This window comes from Ornithorhynchus anatinus, chromosome 4 (assembly GCF_004115215.2).
Source record: "Ornithorhynchus anatinus isolate Pmale09 chromosome 4, mOrnAna1.pri.v4, whole genome shotgun sequence".
NCBI lineage: Eukaryota > Metazoa > Chordata > Mammalia > Monotremata > Ornithorhynchidae > Ornithorhynchus > Ornithorhynchus anatinus.
In genome coordinates this window covers 3,399,266-3,420,885 of record NC_041731.1, presented here as the reverse complement: position 1 = coordinate 3,420,885, position 21,620 = coordinate 3,399,266, and the positions used below count along the sequence as shown (strand labels likewise).

General features: G+C 61.1%; 2 protein-coding genes across 6 annotated transcripts in view; one reads left to right on the top strand and one right to left on the bottom strand.

Moving 5' to 3' along the window:
- NSMCE2 (NSE2 (MMS21) homolog, SMC5-SMC6 complex SUMO ligase) overlaps nucleotides 1-2,953 on the bottom strand; it is a 154,037-nt gene extending 151,084 nt beyond the window's left edge. Inside the window, exons 1-2 of one of the 2 annotated variants that reach the window (XM_007661131.3) lie at nucleotides 2,843-2,953; nucleotides 1,570-1,728 (exon numbers count right to left, since the gene is read on the bottom strand). In XM_007661131.3, the coding sequence (XP_007659321.1) occupies nucleotides 1,570-1,714 (145 nt within the window). In that variant the 5' untranslated portion in view covers nucleotides 1,715-1,728; nucleotides 2,843-2,953. The remainder of the gene's footprint in view (nucleotides 1-1,569; nucleotides 1,729-2,842) is intronic. The other variant, XM_007661137.3, reaches the window with a different exon arrangement.
- Nucleotides 2,954-3,485: 532 nt separating this feature from the next.
- Nucleotides 3,486-21,620, top strand: part of WASHC5 (WASH complex subunit 5) — a 39,051-nt gene continuing 20,916 nt past the window's right edge. For 3 of the 4 annotated variants that reach the window (XR_005659904.1, XM_029062103.1, XM_029062105.2), the window contains exons 1-11: nucleotides 3,539-3,623; nucleotides 6,993-7,304; nucleotides 7,987-8,132; nucleotides 9,474-9,558; nucleotides 11,616-11,716; nucleotides 13,174-13,366; nucleotides 14,716-14,868; nucleotides 17,153-17,266; nucleotides 17,991-18,162; nucleotides 20,164-20,291; nucleotides 21,040-21,169. Coding sequence is in view for 3 of the 4 variants with exons in the window: in XM_029062103.1 (XP_028917936.1) it covers nucleotides 7,119-7,304; nucleotides 7,987-8,132; nucleotides 9,474-9,558; nucleotides 11,616-11,716; nucleotides 13,174-13,366; nucleotides 14,716-14,868; nucleotides 17,153-17,266; nucleotides 17,991-18,162; nucleotides 20,164-20,291; nucleotides 21,040-21,169 (1,408 nt within the window). In the remaining variant the exon portion in view is untranslated. Of the gene's footprint in view, nucleotides 3,519-3,538; nucleotides 3,624-6,992; nucleotides 7,305-7,986; nucleotides 8,133-9,473; nucleotides 9,559-11,615; nucleotides 11,717-13,173; nucleotides 13,367-14,715; nucleotides 14,869-17,152; nucleotides 17,267-17,990; nucleotides 18,163-20,163; nucleotides 20,292-21,039; nucleotides 21,170-21,620 lie in introns of those variants that run through there. The other variant, XM_029062104.2, reaches the window with a different exon arrangement.

Sequence of the window (21,620 nt, the reverse complement as noted above, 5' to 3'; positions counted from 1 at the left end):
CGAACCCAAGTGCCACCTACGACAAACCACGGCAGAATCGCATTAGGGGCTTGGGAAATCTCAACCTGCTAAACCCGACCCCCGGCCCTCTGACTCTTCGTTTCGATTCCCATTCTTTGGCCTTCTCTAAGTCCACTTGGGCGGAGACAGAGACGTCATCTCCACTTCCGTCGACCGCACGACTGTCATCTCAGAGAGCTGAGGATCACTCCTCCCCCCACGTGGAAAACACTTGGGAATTCCCCGAGGTAACCGGCTCCCGGGGTCAACCTTTGCTGGAATCTCGTGAGCGCGTCATCTTTTCGCTCCACTCGAGAGTCCTCGCCTCGGAGGCAGTTCAGTTACCGCTAAGGTTCTGACTGACACAGGCGTCCGACGCTCTGAGTTGAGCCCCGTCGTCGCTCCGCGCGCGCGCGCCCGCGCTGCCCGACGGCTGGGATGCTGGGGAGCCATTTCGACCGTCTGTCTTTTGCAAATAGCCCAGTGAAAGGCTAATCGCCCCAAGGTTTTTCCTTCAGGATGTAGGCGGGAGTCATAAAAACAGAAGCTGAAGTGATGCAACTATTTTTTTGAACGGCATTTCGTTCATGCAGTGGCGCTCACTGAGCGCCCACTACGTGCAGAGCACCGTACCGAGCGCTCGGCACGTACAGTTCGGCAACAGCTGGAGACCACCCCTGCCCGGTGACGGGCCGAACGGGGGAGACGCGGTAAAGCGAAGGGCATCCTTTAAGTGCTTACTACGTGGCGGGGACAATACTGAGCCCCACGTGGGGCTCACGGTCTCGAGCCCCGTTCTATAGATGAGGTAACGGAGGCCCAGGGAAGTAATAATAATAATGGTGTCGGGATCCGTTAAGCCCTTACTACGCGCAGAGCACCGTTCTAAGCGCCGGGGGAGATCCGGGGTCGTCGGGCGGTCCCACGTGAGGCTCACGGTCTTCGTCCCCGTCTTACAGAGGAGGTAACCGAGGCACAGAGAATTAGACCGTAAGCCCGTCAAGGGGCAGGGACCGTCTCTGTCTGTTACCGATTTGTACGTTCCAAGCGCTCAGTCCAGTGCTCTGCGCACAGTAAGCGCTCAATAAATACTCCTGCACGAACGAACGAAGTGACTCGCCCACGGCCACCCAGCCGACAAGCGGCCGGGCCGGGATTCCCACCCGTGACCCCCGACTCCCAAGCCCGGGCCCCTTCCGCTGAGCCGCGCTCAGACCGTGAGCCCGTCATAGGGCAGGGAGTGTCCCTATCTGTGGCCGAACTGTCCGTCCCAAGCGCTTAGTACAGTGCCCTGCACAGAGCAGGCGCTCAATAAATACCCCCGAACGAGCCGCCCAAGGTCACACCGCGGGCCAGCGGCAGAGAACCCGGGTCCTTCCGACTCCCGGGCCCGTGCTCGCTCCACTAGGTCAGGCAGCTTCTCGGCGTGGAGACCTGTGCGACTTACACCCACTTCTCACTCAATCCTAAGAGAAAAATAACCCTCTCAAATCAGATATACTCTGCCCCAAAGCTACAGTCGGCCCACAGAAGAGGCATCGTCCCGTCGACGCGAGTGCCGTCGCTTACTCCGCGTTTCCACGAGACTGAACGCCACGTTCGCGGCGACGTCCGTTCCGGCGTTAATGCAGGACTGGCAGTTTTTCAGGGAGGAGATGGCGGACTCCAAGTAGCCGAAGGAGAACGGAGGGGCCGAGCCCGAGTGGCCCGACATCTCCAAACCTTGACCTGGGAAGCGAGAGGCGACGGAAACCAGGTCTTAGAGGTAAAGCGCTAGTTTCTCTACCCGGCCTAAACATCCGCCGGCGTCGAGCCCCCCAACGTAGCGGTCCGTCTTCGGAACGGGGGCCGGAGGCTCCGGATCATCATTTGGCTTTTTCTTGCCTTCGGCTCTGTGCGGCGCTTGCCATCTAGCGATGAAATGGCTATAATTTTTTATTAGAAATGCTACGGCAGGAACGTACAGTGCTGTGCGCCTAGTAAGCGCTCGACAGACACTATCGAACGAACGACGGGAGTGAACCCCTGGGCGGGAGGCGCTCAAGGAGGAACGTTCCCTACGCTTTTTAGATTCCCAAACCATCGCTCTCCAGTACGAGAGAGACCTTATTCGACAACCAAGGTCAGAAAACGCCCACGTTTTTTGCAGCCCTCAAATCGGAGAGGACGATAATAAGAATGGTGGCATTCGTTGAGCGCTCACTATGTGCAGAGCGCCGTTCCAAGCGCCGGGGGAGATACGGGCTCATCGGGTCGTAACAATAACAGTGATAGCGGCGGTGGCATTTGTTAAGCGCTTACTATGTGCCGAGCGCTGTTCTACGCGCTGGGGCGGACACAGGGGAACCGGGTCGTCCCACGTGGGGCTCACGGTCTTAATCCCCATTTTACAGATGAGGGAACCGAGGCCCAGAGAAGTGAAGTGACTCGCCCACGGTCACACAGCCGACGAGCGGCAGAGCCGGGATTCGAACTCATGAGCCCTGACTCCAAAGCCCGTGCTCTTTCCACTGAGCCACGCTGCTTCTCTAATATGACTCTAAATATGCTTCTCTAAATATGACTGAATGAACAAATTTACAATCTAGTGGGGGCTGATGGCCCGCACGTGCGTGCACACAAATACACACAGCTGGGTACTGAGTAGAAACTGCCATCATCATCGTCGTTCTCCTCTCCCCGGCGCTCAGACCAGTGTTTTGCACATAGTAAGCGCTTAACCGGTGCCATCATCGTCGTTCTCCTCTCCCCGGCGCTCAGACCAGGGTTTTGCACATAGTAATGCCATCATTCCTGCCGCTGCCGCTGCGTTTCCCCTCCCCCCTTCCCCTCCCCCCCTTACCTGAGGTCGGGGGTCCCCGGCTCGGCTCACCTGGGCCCGACCCCCTGCGGGTCCCTATGTCGACCAGCGCGCCCGGCGCCCCCCCGATGGCGTCATCACCCGGCGCCGCCGGCCCCCGCCCCCGTCACGTGACGGCCGGGGGCGCCCCGTCATTGGACGCCGCCCCGCTCGGCCCCGTCCCCCCCCACCCCCGTCACGTGACACCGGGGGCGCCCCGTCATTGGACGCCGCTCCGCTCGGCCCCGTCCCACTCGCGCCCCCCCTCCCATCCCCGTCACGTGACGACCGGGGGCGCCCCGTCATTGGACGCCGCCCCGCTCGGCCCCGTCCCCCCCCACCCCCGTCACGTGACACCGGGGGCGCCCCGTCATTGGACGCCGCTCCGCTCGGCCCCGTCCCACTCGCGCCCCCCCTCCCATCCCCGTCACGTGACGACCGGGGGCGCCCCGTCATTGGACGCCGCCCCGCTCGGCCCCGTCCCCCCCCACCCCCGTCACGTGACACCGGGGGCGTCCCGTCATTGGACGCCGCTCCGTTCGGCTCCGCCCCCAATCGCGCCCCGGCCCACCCCCGTCACGTGACACGCGGGGAGCCCCGCCATTGGACGCCGCTCCGCTCGGCCCCGCGCCCAAACGCCCCCACCCCACCCCCGTCACGTGACAGGCGGGAGGCGACGGTAAGGCCGCCGCGGGGAGCCCCGTCCCCGACCCCCGACCCCCGACCCCCAGCGGGCCAGCTCTCCAGCCCTTGCTAGGGGCCGACCGCTGTCCTAAACGCTGGGGTAAGAAGAAGGGTGATGGGCCAAGCCCCGTTCTAAGCGCTGGGGTGACGATGATGAGGGTGTCGGCGTCTGCTTCCTGTGGGCCAAGCCCTGTTCTAAACGCTGGGTTAAGAATCCTAATGACGAGGGGCTCGGCTCGGCGCTCACTATGGGCCAAGCTCTGTTCTAAACGCTGGGATGAGTCGTGATGAGGTTATCGGCTAAGCGCCTCCAATGGGCCAAGCCCTGTTCTAAACGCTGGGATAAGAATCATAATGATGAGGGGCTCGGTTCGGCGCTTCCTGTGGGCCAAGCTCTGTTCTAAACGCTGGGATGAGTCGTGATGAGGTTATCGGCTAAGCGCCTCCAATGGGCCAAGCCCTGTTCTAAACGCTGGGGTAAGAGTCATGATCATGAGGGGCTCGGCTCAGCGCTCACTATGGGCCAAGCTCTGTTCTAAACGCTGGGATGAGAGTGATGATGATGAGGGTCTCGGCTCGGCGCTCACTATGGGCCAAGCCCCGGTCTAAACGCTGGGATGAGAGTCATGATGAGGGTCTCGGCTCGGCGCTCACTATGGGCCAAGCCCCGGTCTAAACGCTGGGGTGAGAGTGATGATGATGAGGGTCTCGGCTCGGCGCTCACTATGGGCCAAGCCCCGGTCTGGACGCTGGGATGAGAGTCATGACGAGGGTATCGGCTAACGCCGGGGGGAGAGTGATAACGACGAGGGTATGGGTCAAGCGCTCACCGGGGGCCAAGCCCCGTTCCGAACGCCGGAACAATAGCAGTGGCCGTGAGGGTATCGGTTAAGCGCTCCCTAAGGGCCGAGCCCTGTCCCGAACGCTGGGGTAAGAGTGGACACTGACGGTGGTATCGTCATCTGCTTTCCGTGTGCCGAGCCCCGTCCTAAACGCGGGGACGAGAGTCGCGACGAGGGTGTCGGTTAAGCGCGTCCTACGGGCCAAGCCCCGGTCCGAACGCTGGGATTAGAATAGTGACGACGATGATGGAATTTGCCGAGTCCTTCCTGTGGGTCCAACCCCGTTCCGAGCGCCGGGGTGAGAGGATGACGACGGTATTGGCGAGGCGCTCGCTATGGGCCCGGGCGCTGTTCGAAGCGCCGGGGTGAGAATGATGATGACGGTCTTGTCGTCTGCTGCCTGCGGGCCAAGCGCCGTTCTAAACGCTGGGATGATGACGACGCTGAGGCTGCTGGTTAAGCGCTTGCTATGTGCCGAGCGCTGGGGCGGTGACGACGGCGACGACGACGACGACGACGGTCTGTGTCAAGCGCTTTCTATGAGCCAAGCCCTGTTCCGAGCGCTGGGACAGTGATAACGATAGCACTGTTTAAGCGCTCGCTGTGGGCCGAGCACCGTTCTGATGATGATAACGAGGATGTTGGTGTTTGTTAAGCGCTTACTGTGTGCCGAGCGCCGTTCCGAGCGCTGGGGTAGACGCGGGGGAATCGGGTCGTCCCACGTGGGGCCCACGGTCTTCATCCCCATTTTCCAGATGAGGGAACTGAGGCCCGGAGAAGTGACGTGACTCGCCCACAGTCACACGGCTGACAGGTGGCCGAGCCGGGATTCGAACTCATGACTTCTGACTCCAAAGCCCGTGCTCTTTCCACCGAGCCACGCTGCTTCTCTCTAAGTTCTAAGCGCCGGGGTGAGAGTGACGATGATAAGGACGGTCTGTGTCGAGTGCTTTCTATGAGCCAAGCCCCGCTCTGGGCGCTGGGGCGGTAATAACGACGGTATTGGTTAAGCGCCCGCTATGGGCCGAGCGCCGTTCCAAGCGCCGGGATGATGACGATAATAACGGTGGTATTTGTTAGGCGCTCGCTATGGGCCACGCCCTGTTCTAACCGCTGGGGTGACAGTAATAACGGCGGTATTTGTTAAGCGCTCGCTGTGGGCCGAGCGCCGTTCGAAGCGCCGGGATGATGATGACGATGGTGCTCGAGTGCTTACTGTGTGCCGCGCGCTGTTCTAAACGCCGGGGTGACGATAACGGTGGTGTTGGTTAAACGCCTACTCTGCGCCGAGCACCATTCTGACCGCTGGGAGGAGAATGATGATGGCGGTATTGGTTTAAGCGCTTGCTGTGTGCTAGGCGCCGTTCTAAGCGCTGGGAGAGGTGCAGGGTCATGGGCTTGTCCCACATAATAACGATGATATTTGTTAAGCGCTTAACTACGTGCCAGGGGCTGTACTGAGCGCTAGGGTGGGCGCGGCGGGTCGGGTTGGACGCGGTCCTCGTCCCCCAGGGGCTCGTAGTCTCGGTCCCCGTTTCTCGGGTGAGGTAACTGAGGCCCAGTGAAGTGACTTGCCCGAAGTCGCACCGCAGACGAGTGGCGGAGTCGGGATCGGACCCCGCGACCTTCTGACTCTCGGCTCCGGGCTCGATCCGCCGGTCTTCGTCCCCGTTTTACAGACGAGGGAACTGAGGCACGGGGAAGCGAAGGTGGAGCCGGGACGAGAGGCAGCGTGGCTTGGGAGTCGGAGGGTGTGGGTTCTAATCCCGACCCTGCCGCTTAACAGCCGGGTGACCTCACTTCCCTCTGCCTCAGTTCCCTCATCTGGAAAATGGGGATGAAGACCGTGAGCCCCACGGGGGGCAGACTCTTGACCTGGTGACTCCCCCAGCGCTTAGAACGGTGCTGGACACGTAGTAAGCGCTTAAATACCATCGCCGTTATCACTAGAACCCACATCCCCTGCCTCCCAAGCCCTTAGAAGAGCGTTTGGCACATAGTAAGGTCTTAGCAGACACCATCCTCGTTATCGTTGTTATCGTTATTATCATCATGACGAGGATTAGAACCGACGTCCTCCGCCTCCCAAGCCGGGGCGCCTTCCGCGAAGCCACGCCGCCTCCCCCAGGGGTTCACGGGCCGGTGGATGAGAGGTTCGGATTTATTGCAGTTTTTTTGGTCCGTCTCCCCCGATGAGACCGTAAGCCCGTCCGTGGGCGGGGACTTTCTCTTTCTGTTGCCGGTTCGTCCGTTCCGAGCGCCTCGTACGGCGTTCTGCACGTAGTAAGTGCTCGATAAATACTGTCGAATGAACGAATGACATCAGGCCGAATAACGCAGGGGCCTCCGAGGCCTCAGAGGCAGCAGCGTATTCGCATTCGGATTCGTTCCGTCGTATTTACGGAGCCCCCCCCCCCCGCTGTCTGCGGGGCATCGTGCTAAGCGCTCGGGGGGGGGGCCGGGACCACCCGTGAGGTATCTCCTGAGCAAGTACTAGGGTAACGGGACACGGCGTCCACCCCCCGATGTGGCCCCGGTTAGTGAAGACAGTTATTTTAGGGACGATAGCGAAAGAAAATGTTCTTTCGTTCACCGCGCCGCCCGACGACGTGTCCTTTCCGATACAGATTCTTTAACGGAGCGGTCGCTTCCCGAGAACCCTGCCCTGAGCGGGATGAGGTGAAGATTGCATCCGGGGAAGGGGCGGGCGCGTTTCCTCCCGCCGGCTGAAGCCTCGTCGGCTTCTCCTCACGATGCTGGATTTCCTCGCCGAGAACAATCTCTGCGGCCAGGCCGTGTTGCGGATCGTCTCTTGCGGCAACGCCATCATCGCCGAGCTCCTGAGGCTGTCTGAATTTATTCCCGGCGTGTTCCGGCTCAGAGACAAAGCCGATCAGCAGAAATATGGAGACATCATATTTGATTTCAGTTACTTTAAGGTAAATGCCCCCCCCCCCCCCCACACACACCCCGGTAGAGCGTCCTTTTTCCGGAGAGGCGGCGTTAGGGTCCCGTTCCCTAGAGATTCGGTGATCTGACGAGAGGAGTGAATCTAGTGGCCCGAGAAAGAGAGCGGTGGAACGGGGTCCGAACGAGACCGTGAATCTCGGTGACGTTTTATCTCGCGGGTTGGCGAGTTACGACGAGGAGGGAACCACTGGGAATTTGGGAAAGCCCCTTACTCTGTCCCGGCCGCGCGGAGCCAAACGGGGGCTGGGCGGTCGTTAAATTAATCCGATCGGCGAAGGCGGCCCGACTCAATCTTTCAAGTCGGCAGATTCGTGTTTGCCCCCGAGCTGTTCGTTTCGGCCGTCCGCACTGCCGCGCGGGCGTAGAGGCAGCTAAACGAGCTCATTTAGAGTCCGAGATTCACCCGGGGACTGAGGTTTTGTAGTCTCTACCGACGAAAGTATTCGGGTCCCATACTTCCGCCTCACTTTTTTCGATTCACGCGGAGTCTCGTGCGGCGCAAATCCACTTCTCCTCTAGAAGGTACGCGAGGTGGCCGACGCGTCTTCCGTGCCCTGAGACCGGGGGTCCGTGGTTGTCTTAGGCTCCTCCGAGTGCCGAGGAGTGCTTTTTAAAATTCTGTTTTTACACCCCTTCGTCTTTCCTTCTCAGGGGCCAGAGATGTGTGAGAGCAGACTGGAAGCGAAGCCAGAGCTGTTGGATCTAGATGAAGAGTTTCGTGAAAACAACATAGAAATAGTGACGAGATTTTATTTAGCTTTTCAGAGCGTGCATAAATACATTGTGGATTTGAACAGGTAATCCGGAAGCCCAGCTGGAACTTCGTTCCGACGGGGGGGACGAGGCAAAACGAAATTGATTTTTCGCGGGCGGCTTATCCCTCCTTAGAGCAGAGCGACGTGGCGTAGTGGAAAGAGCCGGGGCTTGGGAGTCAGAGGTCATGGGTTCTCGTCCCTGCTCTGCATCTGTCGGCCGTGTGACCTCGGACGAGTCGCCGACCTCCCCTGGACGTCGGTTTCCTCATTTGTGAAATGGGGATTCCCTCCTTGCTGTCCCTCCTCCTTAGCCCGATTCCCATATGGGACAGGGGCTCTGTCACCCTGATTGACTCGGACCTACTCCCGCACTTACGACAGGGCCCGGCCCGTAGTAAGCGCTTAACGCGGATATCGTTATTGTTATTACTGTTGCGTGATTATTATTATTATTATCATTATTGTCGAATCTCCTGTTTCCTAGATTCTTTTTCTCTTCCTTGCTTAGTACATCGACCCTATATCCCTTCTTGATGGAAGTGACAGTAAGCCCGTTCTGCTTCCGGGTTTGAATTTACGCGTAAATTCTCGTGCGGCGATGTTGTGTACGTAGTAAGGCCTCCGTGTGGATAACGATGAGCGGTAAAAAGCTGTTACCGAAAAACATCTCCCGCCGAACTTCTTTGAACCAGTCTCTCTCTCGTCCTCTGTCAGTCTCCGATATGGGGCGGGATGTGAACCGTGTCCAACCCGATTAGCTTGTATCTACCGCTTAGTAGAGTGCTCGGGCACATGGTGAGAGCTTAATAAATACCATTAAAAAAAAAAAAAGAAGATTCAAGCAGTCGTATGCAGGATAGACTGAAGGAGGGGGAAGCTTAAAGGGGACGACCGTCAAGTCTCTGGAACTCCACCTGTGAACTCTGAACCGTGTCCAACCTGATTAGCTTGTCTCTACCCCCGACGCTTGGTAGGGTGCTTGGCACGTGGGGAGAGCTTCATAAATACGATTTAAAAAGAAAAAGATTCAGGCGGTTGTATGCAGGGTAGTCTGAAGGGAGGAGAAGCTTAAAGGGGAAGACCATCGGATCTCTGCCCCTTAGTCTCTGGGACCGTAACCCCATAGGTGACCGTCTGGGAAGAGAACCTGGGCGTTTCCAACAGGTCTGAAAAGACCCAAGATGGGAGCTTGCGTCCTGACCGCTCCGGGAAGACTATCCCGTCTCGGTCCTCATCTCCCCGAAACCTCCCCCCCGGCGACCGTCCCCGTGCTCGAGAAGGAAAATCCGGCATCTCCGGTCGGCGAACCACGCAGACGTCTTTTGAGAAGGAAAGCGCAATTCCTTCGTCCTGGAAGTAAAGTCTCCTCTTCTTCTTCTGCAGGTATCTGGATGATCTTAACGAAGGAGTTTATATTCAGCAAACACTGGAAACTGTACTTCTCAATGAAGATGGAAAGCAGCTTCTAGTAAGTGGTCAGACAGCTCAGATCACCGAAGCGCGACGGGGACGCCGAACCCCGTCGGTTGGCCACGCTGGCGATCGGACACGTAGACCGTATTCCCCTCTCCCTCCCGTTACCTGCTAAAAGCCCGTACCGGCGTTTTCCTCTTATCCCGAGGGTGAGGTCGAGGTGACCGACACCTGCCTGGGAGTCGGGAGGGAGCCCGGCCTCCTCCGATCGGACCGTAAGCCCGTCGATGGGCAGGGATTGTCTGTCTGGTTGCCGAATCGTCCATTCCAAGCGCTTAGTGCAGCGCTCTGCACGTAGTAAGCGCTCGGTAAATCCTTCCGAATGAATGAATGAATGAATGAAGCAGGCCAAAGGGGATGACTGTGAGGCAGAGAAAGTCCCAGAGTGCTCGAGCCCGGAAGGAAGGTGTCGGCGCCCCGAAAAGGAAGCCCCTAGGGGCGTATGGGGAACAGAGGAGGAGGAGGAAGTGACTGTGAACGCTTAGGAGATTCGAAAACCCCCTTCTACCCTAGAGCAGGTTGGGGGATGGGGCGCGCGAGAAGGAAAAGCCCCCGTTAGTGGGCGGGGAAAAGGAAGGCCCCCTCAGTGCACACGAGACGGAAGAGCGCGAAAGAAGACCCCAGATCCCCCCGCATCGTGTTGAGGTGGAGGGCAGTCCCGGTTGTACGGGAAGCCTAGCGGGGCGGGAGCGTGCCTTGGAGCGTATAGGGTGTGGGGACCCGCCCCCCCCCCCCCCCACCTTCCCCTGACGATGAGGCAGATCAGAGATGGGGCGCATGCCCCCCCCCCCCCCACATCCCGGGGCTCGGGATGTCCCCCGGACGGGTCGGGGGGGTCTCCCTGGCGTGTGTCAGGTCAGGAGAGAGAGGGACCCCGGAGAGAGGGAGGCCGGGGTTTGTGGGGGTCGTGGGAAGGCTCACCTCCATCCACAGAAGCGTCTTCCTTCTTCGCCTGTTTAGCGGTTTGGATGGTGTTTTGCTAAACGCGGTGAAATGCTTAAAATAGTTTTGGGAGGGATCGTTGGGAAAAAGCCGGCTCCCCATCCCACGTTGGTGTAGCCGGCTGGATTTCCCGTCGGCGGGCCGGTCAGCGTCCGTTTCGGTTCGCGGGGCTGCCGCCGGGCGCACGCCTGACTGGGTCTCGGTGTTGAGGCGAGCGCTTGAGGACCCCGCTCCTCATCAAGACGCGGTGACGGCGGGGGTTTCGGGCAGTCGGCCGCGTGATCCGGGGCTCCTCCGTCGGGGACTTGGGATCCGAGGCGTGCGTCCTCCTCCCCCTTCCCTCTCCCTCAGCCTCCCGCCGTGGCAGGGGAGGGGAGGGATCCAGCCGACCGGAGGGCGCAGGCAGCCGGAAACCTCGCTTCCTGACCGTTAGGGCCCCGGGACGGTCGTGACCGGGGCCGGTCCCGCGGCGGCGGGGGGAAGCCCAAGAGGGAACCGTCCCTCGGGCGGTAACGCGCCGCGGCTCTCCTCCTCTTCTCCCTCCGTGGCCCGGTTCTCCGTCTCGCCAACTTCAAGACCCTACCCGAATTGTCCATTGTTCTTACGAGACGTTCTTCCCCTCGACTCTGTTCATCGCCGTCGTTCTCGTCCGCCCGTCTCCCCCCGATTAGACCGTAAGCCCATCGGAGGGCGGGGGCCGTCTCCATCTGTTGCCCGTTTGTCCGTTCCGAGCGCTCGGTACGGTGCTGTGCACGCGGTAAGCGCTCAATAAATACTGTTGAACGAATGAACGAATCCCCAGAGCTGACCGCAGCGCCGGACACCCGGGGAGCACTGCACCAGTGTCGAAGATCAGAAGGAGTCAGTCAACAGTATTTCATTCAACAGTATCTGTTGAGCGCTCGCTACGTGCAGAGCACCGTACTAAGCGCTCGGGACGAACAGGTCGGCAACGGACAGAGACGGTCCCTGCCGTCTGACGGGCTCACGGTCTGATTCCGGAGCAGGATGGGGAAGCTCCCTCTCACGGCATCAGATTCACCCCTAGAGGAGATGCGGAGAGGATGACTAGAGGACGGGAGTCTGACCGGTCCTCTTCTCTCTCGGCAGTGTGAAGCGCTGTACTTGTACGGAGTCATGCTGATGGTGATCGACCAGAAAATCGAAGGAGAAGTCAGAGAGAGGATGCTAGTTTCCTACTACAGATACAGGTATCCTCGCGTCCGGGATCGCCGCGAAGGGTTTCCGCCGGTAAAAAGCATCAGGGAATACGTTCCTAACGATAACGGTACTCGTCGAGCTGACGCCGTGTGCCCCGCACCCTACCGAGCGCCGGGGTAGATAGGAGACACTCGGGTTAGACACCGTCCTTGTCTCCCGCGGGACTCACGGTCTGGAGGGGGTAGGATCTAATCCTCGTTCTGCAGATGGGGAGACCGAGGCCCAGAGAAGTTCAGCGGTTTGCCCTCGGTCTCACAGCAGACGGGTGACAGGGCCCGGATTAGGATCCGGGTCCTCGAGCCCCCGGGCCCGTGCCCTTTCCGCCAGGCCGCGTCACGTCCTTCGGAGCGCCTCGGCAGCTACAGGGGGACGATACGGGGGATCGGTATTTTTGCAAGAATTAAGGCCGCCTCCCCGTTCGTGACTCCTGAATCTAAAGTAGAGAGCCACTCCTGGGGAAGGAGAGGAGCGAGGTCGGCTCCGGGTGGCCTGTGAGATCCAGTGCCCCTTCCAAATGTAAGCGTTTAAGGTGGTTTTCGTTCTCGCGGGGTCAGTATTCGGTGAGCCGTCCCCCGACCCCTCCGGGGTTTACGCCGGACGGTCAGTCGGCCGACGAGAGGTATTTCTTGAGGGTTTACCGTGGGCCGAGCGCCGTACCGGGCGCTTGGGAGAGTCCAGTACTGCAGCGCTGGCAGCCACGTTCCCCGCCCCGCATCGAGCTTAGTCTAAAGCCGGGGGGGGCGTCCTGATGTTGACTCCGAAGAGTAGGAGGGAGCCTTTCCTATCCGGCCGCGTCCCGGCCCCGGGCCGCCCGGCCGTCGCGTTTCCGAAGAGCTCCGGGCCGGTGACCCGACGGGAGGAGTAGCCCGGGGCGTGTCGAAGGAGAAGCCAGAGAGCCAAGCCGCCGGGATTCTTCCCGGAACCGTGGCCTGGGAGTAGCGATGCCGATCGATCCGTCGGTCGACCGGACGGCGGCACCGAGCGCCGACCGTGCGCGGAGCACCGTGCGAGGCGTTTGGGGGAGTCCCGCGGAGTTAGCAGACTGCGGACGTTCGAGCGGAAACACGACCGGCTGAAGCCGCCACCGGGAGGAGGGGGGCGGGAGACCCCTCTCCTTGCCCCGAGTCCGGGGACGGGTTGCCGGCGCCCTCCCGAACTGCAACGCGACCCAGAGCCGCGCAGCGTTCGGTCGGACGCGACGGGGGCTTTCGGGGGAGATTTCAACTGCCGGGCCCCGGGGCCGTCCGTTGCGTCCTCGAGCAGCCGGGGAGCCCCGAGGCGGGAGAGGCGTCGCCGGGTACGTCTGCGCACGGTAGGGGCTCGGTGGATGCCCTCGATGGGTCGGTCAGTTGAAAAGAGAGGATCTCCGTAGGGTCGACCCGAAGCCGCGGGCTTCTCCTGGCGGGATCTCCCCGGCCCCACGGTTTCGTTTCTCACCCTCCTCCAGCGCGGCTCGATCCTCGGCCGACTCGAACATGGACGATATCTGCAAGCTGCTGCGGAGCACGGGCTACTCCGGCCAGCCGGGAGCCAAGAGGCCGCCGGGCTACCCCGAGAATTACTTCCGCAGGGTGCCCGTCAGCGAAACCTTCGTCGGCATGGTCATCGGGAGGTTGCGATCCGACGACATCTACAACCAGGCGAGGACCGGCCGCGGGCCCGGCCCGCAGATGGGGTTTTTTGGAGCCGCCCCCCCCCCCCCCCCGCCCCCCAGGCCGGAACGATGACGACGTTTGTCGGACGCTTACCGTGTGCCGAGCGCTGCCCTAAGCGCTGGGGGGGGGACGGTAATGGTATCTGTTACGCGCTTACTATGTGCAAAGCGCCGTTCTGAGCGCTGGAGAAGATGCAAGGGAATCAGGTTGTCCCACACGGGGCTCACGGTCGCGATCCCCATTTTACAGATGAGGCGACCGAGGCCCAGAGACGTGAAGTGACTCGCCCAGAGTCGCGCGGCCGACAAGCGGCGGAGCTGGGGTTAATAATAATAATGATAATAATAACGTTGGTATTTGTTAAGCGCTTACTATGTGCCGAGCACCGTTCTAAGCGCCGGGGTAGACACGGGGGAATCGGGTCGTCCCACGTGGGGCTCACGGTCTCGATCCCCATTTTACAGGTGAGGGAACTGAGGCGCAGAGAAGTGAAGTGACTCGCCCACGGTCACACAGCCGACAAGCGGCAGAGCCGGGATAACGATGTTGGTGTTTGTTAAGCGCTTACTACGTGCCGAGCACTGTCCCAAGCTCCGGGGTAGACACGGGGGGGATCGGGTTGTCCCACGTGGGGCTCAGGGTCTTAATCTTGATTTTACGGAGGAGGTAGCCGAGGGTCCGAGAAGTTAAGTGACCTGCCCAAAGTCACAGAGCTGACGGGTGGCCGAGCCGGGATTCGAACCCATGTCCTCCGACTCCAAAGCCCGTGCTCTTTCCGCTGAGCCGCGCTGCTTGTCTAGAAACAAAGCCATCGGGTCGTCCCACGTGGGGCTCCCGGTCTTCATCCCCATTTGACGGATGAGGAGCCGAGGCCCAGAGAAGTGAAGTGACTCGCCCGGAGTCACGCGGCAGACAAGCGGCGGAGCCGGGATCGGGACCCGTGACCCCGTCGCCCAGGCCCGGGCTCTATCCGCCGCGCCACGGCGCAACTCTGCGCTCGTTCGGGGCCGGGAAACGTGCCCGTTGCCCGTTATAGCGTGCTCTCCCAAGCGCTTCGTACAGTGCTCTGCACGCAGGCGGCGCTCAGTAAATACGGTCGACGGACCGACTGGCGATTTCCACGTTTTTGCTCGGTTAGAGACCTGTTTTGGCCTCTTCCTCCACTCTCCTGGGCCCCAGCCCAACCTTTGCTCAGAAAGATCGGGGGCGGCGGGGCCGGGGCCGGGGGCGGGGGGGCGTTCGGTCGGGATCGGCCCCGGAGCGTGCCGGGAGGGGTGCGAAACCTCGAACGTGTTCTGAATGTTCCCTCCGGGGCTCCCCGCCGTTCACCGTAGGTTTCCGCGTACCCTCTTCCGGAACATCGTAGCACCGCTCTGGCCAATCAGGCTGCCATGTTATATGTGATTCTCTATTTTGAACCATCCGTTCTGCACACCCATCAGGCAAAAATGAGAGAGATTGTGGACAGATACTTTCCGGATAACTGGGTGAGTTCCCCTCGTCGGCCGCGTCCCGGGTGGGGAACTCGGCTCCCCCTGGACTGCAAGCTCCTGGCGGGCGGGGGACGTCGCCGCCAACCCCGGTGTGCCGCGCTCTCCCGGGAGCCGAGCGGCAGCGCTCCGCACACGGTGAGCGCTCCGCGGGTAGCGTTGCTGGATGGGCCGGTTGCCCCACGCGGGCCCGGGATCGGGTCCGAACCCGGTAGGGTGCTTGGACGCGGAGTGAGGGCTGAATGAACGCCAGTGTCGTCGATGCTAAAAAAGTACAATCAAACCTTGACTTTCAAAATACGATGTGATAAGTAAGGGACGAGGAAACCGTCGGGGAAGATCTTCGAGAGAATTTTAAGAATAACCTAATAAGGGAGGGACCGACGAGAGTGAAACGTTTCCCTTTTCTCAAACGGCGACCGTCGGCGGTCGGATCTTTTTAAACGTAGAACGTTTCCGCTGCCGAAAGGGCCCGGTTGTTAGAAGTGGGTCGGAAGCGTGTTTGTCTTGTTCACATCTTGCATCTGGAGCACCTGACCCGTGGAGACCAGAGTGCCGCGCGTCGTTTTCGTTTAGGTTATTTCATTTTTTGGTGTAAGACGGCACCCGCGGTGTGGTTTTGCCGTGCACCGGGGTAACGTTTACCTTTTTTCGTATCTTTGTCGTTTAAAAAGCGGTCCTCTTCGTTCCCGGCAGTTGTGGATTTGGAGAATTTGTCTGTCCCCGTCATCGTCGATAAACATTAGGCGGTCGCGGTGCTCGGGGCACTCCTCTGGGCACTACAGAAGCTTTCATACAGACAAGATGCAGCCTCTGCAGCAGTGAGCCGCCATTAAGGGCACCCGTCTCCGAGAAACTCCATTTCCTTAGCTCCCAAGATGTCGTGGGGACACGACGAGAAGCGGCGTGGCCTGGGGCCTGGAGTTCGGACCCGGGAGTCAGAGGGACCCGGATTCCGGTCCCGGCTCCGCCGCTTACCTGCTGAGCGACCGTGGGCAAGTCGCTTCACTTCTCTGTGCCTCGGTTACCTCGCCTATAAAATGGAGATTAAGGCCGTGGGCCCCGCGTGGGACACGGACCGTATCCAACCTGATCACCTCGTATCTCCCCCGGCGCTCGGTAGGGTGGGGGGCACACGGTGGGCGCTTATCCAATACCGTAAGACAGAAGGACGTAACCGCCGTCAAAGGGCTCGAGGAAAATCGAAGGGTGATAATACGGTGCCGGCCCTAGTACCGCCCATGCGAACGAGAAGCTCGGGTAGCAGACGGCGGCGTGAGCCAAAGAATTTGCGATTGAACTGCATCGGTGGGGGGACTGTATCCATTCACTCGTCCGATCGTATTTACTGAGCGCTCACCGTGGACGGAGCACCGTAGCAGGCGCTCGGAAAGTACAGTCTGGCAACGGATGGAGACCGCCCTAGCCGACGACGGGCTCACGGTCCGGAAGCGGGGAGACGGACCACAGAACCAAAGAAGGGATGGGAGAAAGAGTTCTGATGCCCCCTTTCCGGTAACTCTGGAAAGCAGTCAGTCGGTGGTATTTACCGAGCGCTGTGCTGAACGCTTGTTCTGAGAGCGTAGTACAGTGACGTCGGTCTAAGTAATAACGTCGGCGTCTGTCAAGCGCTTACTACGTGCGGACCACCGTTCTGAGCGCCGGGGGAGATACGGGGGAATCGGGTCGTCCCACGCGAGGCTCACGGTCAATCCCCGTTTTACAGGTGAGGTAACCGAGGCCCGGAGAAGCGAAGCGACTGGCCCGCGGCCACCCGGCTGACGGGTGGCAGAGCCGGGAGTCGGACCCGCGGCCCCTGACCCCGAAGCCCGGGCTCTTTCCACGGAGCCACGCCGCTCCGCACGATCCCTGCCGTCAAGGAGCTTGCGGTCTAGAGAGTGAATAAATTAGAGTTACGTCTTCCATAAATGATAACCTCACGTTCGTCCGAACTCTTTAAACATTTCAGCCCGTTGCGAGTTTCAGCCGGGGAACGGGGAGGGAGGCCCGGAAAACGGCCATTTGCATTTCTCCGCTCACCTGGGCTCGCCTTTTCTTCTTAATCTTCTGGCGCTCCGGAGAGCACCGGGCCAGGAGCGAGGCTCGGGGTCCGGAGCTAGGAGGACGTGAGACGAAGGCCTCCCTCCTCCGGGCCGTTTCCCCGGAAACCGAGGCGTCGCTCCCGTCCCCTCTCCCGGCTCCGTCCGCGGGCCCGGGATGGAAGGCCTGCGCGGCTTTCAGCGCGAGTGCCTCTTAAAAACCGTTTCGCCTCCCGCCTTAGGTCATCAGTATTTACATGGGGATCACGGTCAACCTCGCAGAGGCCTGGGAACCCTACAGGGCCGCCAGAACGGCTCTTAATAACACGTTGGATCTCTCGAACGTCAGGGAGCAGGTACGTCCCGGCGAACCGGCCAGCGTTCAGAGGGGAGCGCGGCCCCGGTGTCGGGCGGGATTCGAGCTCGGTGGACTTCCCGGGGAGCGTTTGAGGGGCGGGCCTCCGCCTGGCTCTTCGGGAGCAGCGCTCTCATCCGCGGCGGGGATTTGGAAGGAGAGGTGTCGTCGCGTGATCCCCGAGCGACCGCGGCACACCGGAGCGTTCTCGCCCGGGCTCCGTCCGTTGCGCGGGGTCGGCGGGGGAACGGCCTAAACGTCGCACCGCGTCCCGGGCCGGGTAGGCCCGGCCCGCCTACGCGGCCCCTGGGGGGAGACCGGCATCCCCGAGCGCCGGCTGGTGGATTTCGGAGAGCCGGGCCGCCGGCGGGGGCGGTGCCGGGCCGGGAGGGCGTTACACGTCGACGCCCGGTAAGGATCGTCCCGCTCCCTTGCCGAGTTACGCTTTCCAAGTGCACGGTACGGTGCCGGGCACACGGTGAGCGCTCGGTAAATGCCATCGAACGAGCGCGCGGCGGGCGCCGCCGCGACAACGGTACCTCCGTAACGGCCCGCCTCTCGCTTTTCACCCTCCGGGCCCGGCCCCGTGGAGCGGGCGGGGGCGGGCGGGCGGCGTCGGGCTCTCCCTCCCTCTGGGCGGTTCGGCGTCCGCCCGCCCCCGACCCCTCCGGCCGACGGGCGAGAGGACCGGGGTGCCGACGCCGCCCCCTTCTCTGTCTCCGCAGGCGAGCCGGTCCGCGGCGGCCGGCGCCCGCGTGCACGCCCAAGTGCGGCAGTTTCTCAAAGAGGGATACCTGCGGGAGGAGCTGGTCCTGGATAATATCCCCAGACTGCTCAACTGCCTGCGGGACGGCAACGTCGCCATCCGCTGGCTGATGCTTCACACGGCGGAGCCGGGTAACGTCGGGGTCGGCCGCCCCTCGGGCCGTCGGCGCGGCTCGGTGGGAGGAGCCCGGGCTCGGGAGTCGGAGGTCGCGGGTTCCGGTCCCGGCCCGGCCGCCTATCAGCCGCGGGACTCGGGGCGAGTCGCTTCTCGTCGCTTCTCGTCGCCTCCGTGACCTCGTCTGTGAAAACGGAGATTATGACCGGGAGCCCCCGGCGTGGGACACCCCGGCGACCTTGCATCTGCCCCAGCGCCGGGCGCGTAGTGGGCGCTCGATGTACGCCGTCACTACTGTTATCCTTCTGTACGTGAAAGGTGTCGTGAGACGTAGAAGCTAGAGAGGGCTCACGGGAGAGCCACCCAGATCCGAGGGTTGACCACTGGGACCGAGGCTTAATAAACAGAAAAGGAGGGTCTCACCTTATTGAAGCTAAATACGTCGGCCAGCTGGCTGCTTCCCTGTGTGTTTTCCGAGCTTCTGCCTCGGGTGCCAGCTCCTGGATCCGGGTGGCTCCTCGGGGGCTCGCTCTGTCGTAAACGTCTCACCGCCCCTTTAATTTACATCTCGGGGATTCTGCAGTCCCCTTTTGGCAGTCCCGTTTTGGGGAGGGGATTCGTCGGGTCCTTTTCAGTCGTCTCGGCGTATTTCGCGATACTTCCCCTCCGACCTTTTCGTCTCAAATCTCGGCGTCCTCCGCCGAGAGTTGAACCAGACTCTGGTTCTGCCGAGACCCGGCAAACGTGCGCCGTTCCCGCTGGCTCATCTTCCTCCCCGCTGCGCCAGCCCGACCGTGCCGGCCCTTCAGCAGCCGGGGCCTCTTTTGAGCTCGCGTCGGCCGCCTGCCGGCTCCCTTTCGCCGAAAGGAACGGCGATCCGTATTTCTCTCCAGACCACGCCCGCGCCCCCTTCGCACGGGCGGCCGGCGTCGAAGACGACCGTGCGAGTCGAAAATGGACCGGAAAGAAAAAGATGAATCGCACGCGTGGTTGTGTGCCTTGGAGACAGAAGAGGCTTTACCCGTTTTGCCCGTGTGGTGCGTTTGGCGTGAGGAAAGAAGGGTAGAACGCCCCTGCACGCCGGGGAGAAACCACTTTGCCTCTTCTCCCACCCCTCTGTGTGGAATGAAAAGACACCTGTTCCACCGACCGTCACCCACGGACGCTTGATGGTCTTATAATTGCGACCCAGTCCTGTCCGCTCGCGGTAGAAGCGCACATTTCTAGTGAGGTCTTCTTAATGGCGATGAACTGTTTTCAGTGGGAATTACTCTCGGTCTCCGGAAGGCCGGTGCGACAGGCGAGTCGGCCCGGGACTCGAGGGAAATCCCGACGCCACTGTGCTTCAGCTTTCTATCTGAAGGTCGAGGTGCGGGCCTTGTGAGGCGGGAGCCAGGCAACGGTCCTCCTCCGTGGTTATCTTTCCTTGACTCCGTTGGAACGAGATAAATGGCCGAGCGGTTAGAGTTTCAATATTTCATTTCCTGAGTTCCAACCTCCGAAGTTCCGTTGCCAACCGAGCGAGCGATGACGGAAAGAAGCCGGGGGCTTCACGATGATGATGGGATTTGTTAAGCGCTTACTGTGCGCGCAAAGCGCCGTTCTGAGCGCCGGGGGAGATAACGGGGCGATCGGGTCGTCCCACGCGGGGCTCACGGTCCTCATCCCCATTTTGCAGACGAGGGAACTGAGGCCCAGAGGAGTGAAGCGACCTGCCCAGAGTCACCCAGCTGACAGGTGGCGGAGCGGGGATTGGAACCCATGACCTCTGACTCCCAATCCCGGGCTCTTTCCACTGAGCCACGCCGCCTAAGCTTCATCTCATCAGCTTCCGGAAATCCACTGCCCCTTCAGTGAAGCGAACAGACCAGGCCCCGCGGGGCGTTCGAGGAGGTCTTTATTATTAGAATACTCTCCCCGTGAAGTAGGGTGAATATCGAAGAGGTGAGGGAGCGCGAGACGCTCGGGAGGACTTGTCGGCGCTCCGCCGGCTGATCATTTTCCCCTCCCGTTTTCAGCCTGCGACCCGAACAACAAACGGCTGCGGCAGATAAAAGACCAGATTCTGACCGATTCGAAGTACGACGCCAAGATCCTCTTCCAGTTGCTGCTGGACACGGCCCAGTTTGAATTCATCCTGAAAGAGGTGAGAAGCGACTAGGGTGCTCGATGTGTTCTTCTCTTATTTTCTCCTACTCAAACTAGCTCTCTTCCCCCCTTCAGAGCCCCGCTGAAAGCTCAACCCCTCCAGGAAGCCTTTCCGGACTAAGCCCCCCTCTTCCTCCGCCACCCCCCCGCGTCGCCCCATCTCCTTCCCTCTGCTCCACCCCCCCTCCCCGCTCCACAGGACTCGTGTATACATGTACCCGTTTATCGTTCTGTTGATTTTATTAACGACGTGACCTATAATTCCATTGATATCGATGCCTCCGATGCCCGCTTACTTGTTCTCTTGTCGGTCTCCCCGGCTTCTAGACCGTGAGCCCGTTGCGGGGTAGGGATCACCTCTCCCTGTCGCCCGATGGTGCTCTCCGAGTGCTCGGTCTAGTGTTCTGCACGCGGTGAGCGCTCGATAAATACGACGGAATGAACACGTGTACGCTCTCTCTGGGGCCGCCACACCCTGACAGTCCCTCAGAGGATGCGCTGGCCTTCTTTGTTCAGTCTTCTACCTCCTCACGTGCTGCCCCTCTCCTCGGAACCCAGCACCGAAGTTGGAGAGGTTCCACACGCCACCCCTCCGTCTCGGGCAGGGCCTCCCTGAACCCGCTCTGCCGGGGAAGCGGCGGCGGCGAGATTCACCTCTCGCGGGTCGCGTCCGTCGGCCCCGGGGGCCAGATTGGGGTCCGGCCCGGCCCGGTCATCCCGCCGCGCGTCTCCCGTCCTCTCCGCAGATGTTCAGGCAGATGCTGTCAGAGAAGCAGGCCAAGTGGGAGCGCTACAGGGCGGAAGGCTCCGAAAGGACGACGGAACTGGCGGACGTCTTTTCGGGAGTGAAGCCCCTGACCAGGGTGGAGAGAAACGGTAACCGCCGCCGAGGAGAGGCCGGGAAGGCGAAGCGAAACCGGAGGGAAGGGAGAGGGGCTGCCCGAGGAGAGCTGCTTTGCTTCCCCTCGTCTCTCCTCCCGTCCCATTTCCCCTCGATCATTTCACTGCGCGTCAGCTCCTCCCACCAGAAGGCGGGGAGGAGGGGGGGGGGTGGGAGGGGGAGGGTGACGAGAAATAGTACCCGTTAAGCGGCTACCACGTGCCCAGCACCGAACCGAACGCCGAGGTAGATGCGAGGATCGGGTCGGATATAGTGTGCGCGCCACGTGGGGATGAAGAGGAGTCCGTTTTGCTCCGGGTCCCCACCCCCCGTGATCGGGAGCGCGGGGAGCAGCGGTTGAAATGATTGGCTTAAAGGAGATACGGGGACGATGGGTGGCTTTTGATCTTTCGACCCCTCCCTCGGTCGACCGATTCGGAACGGTCT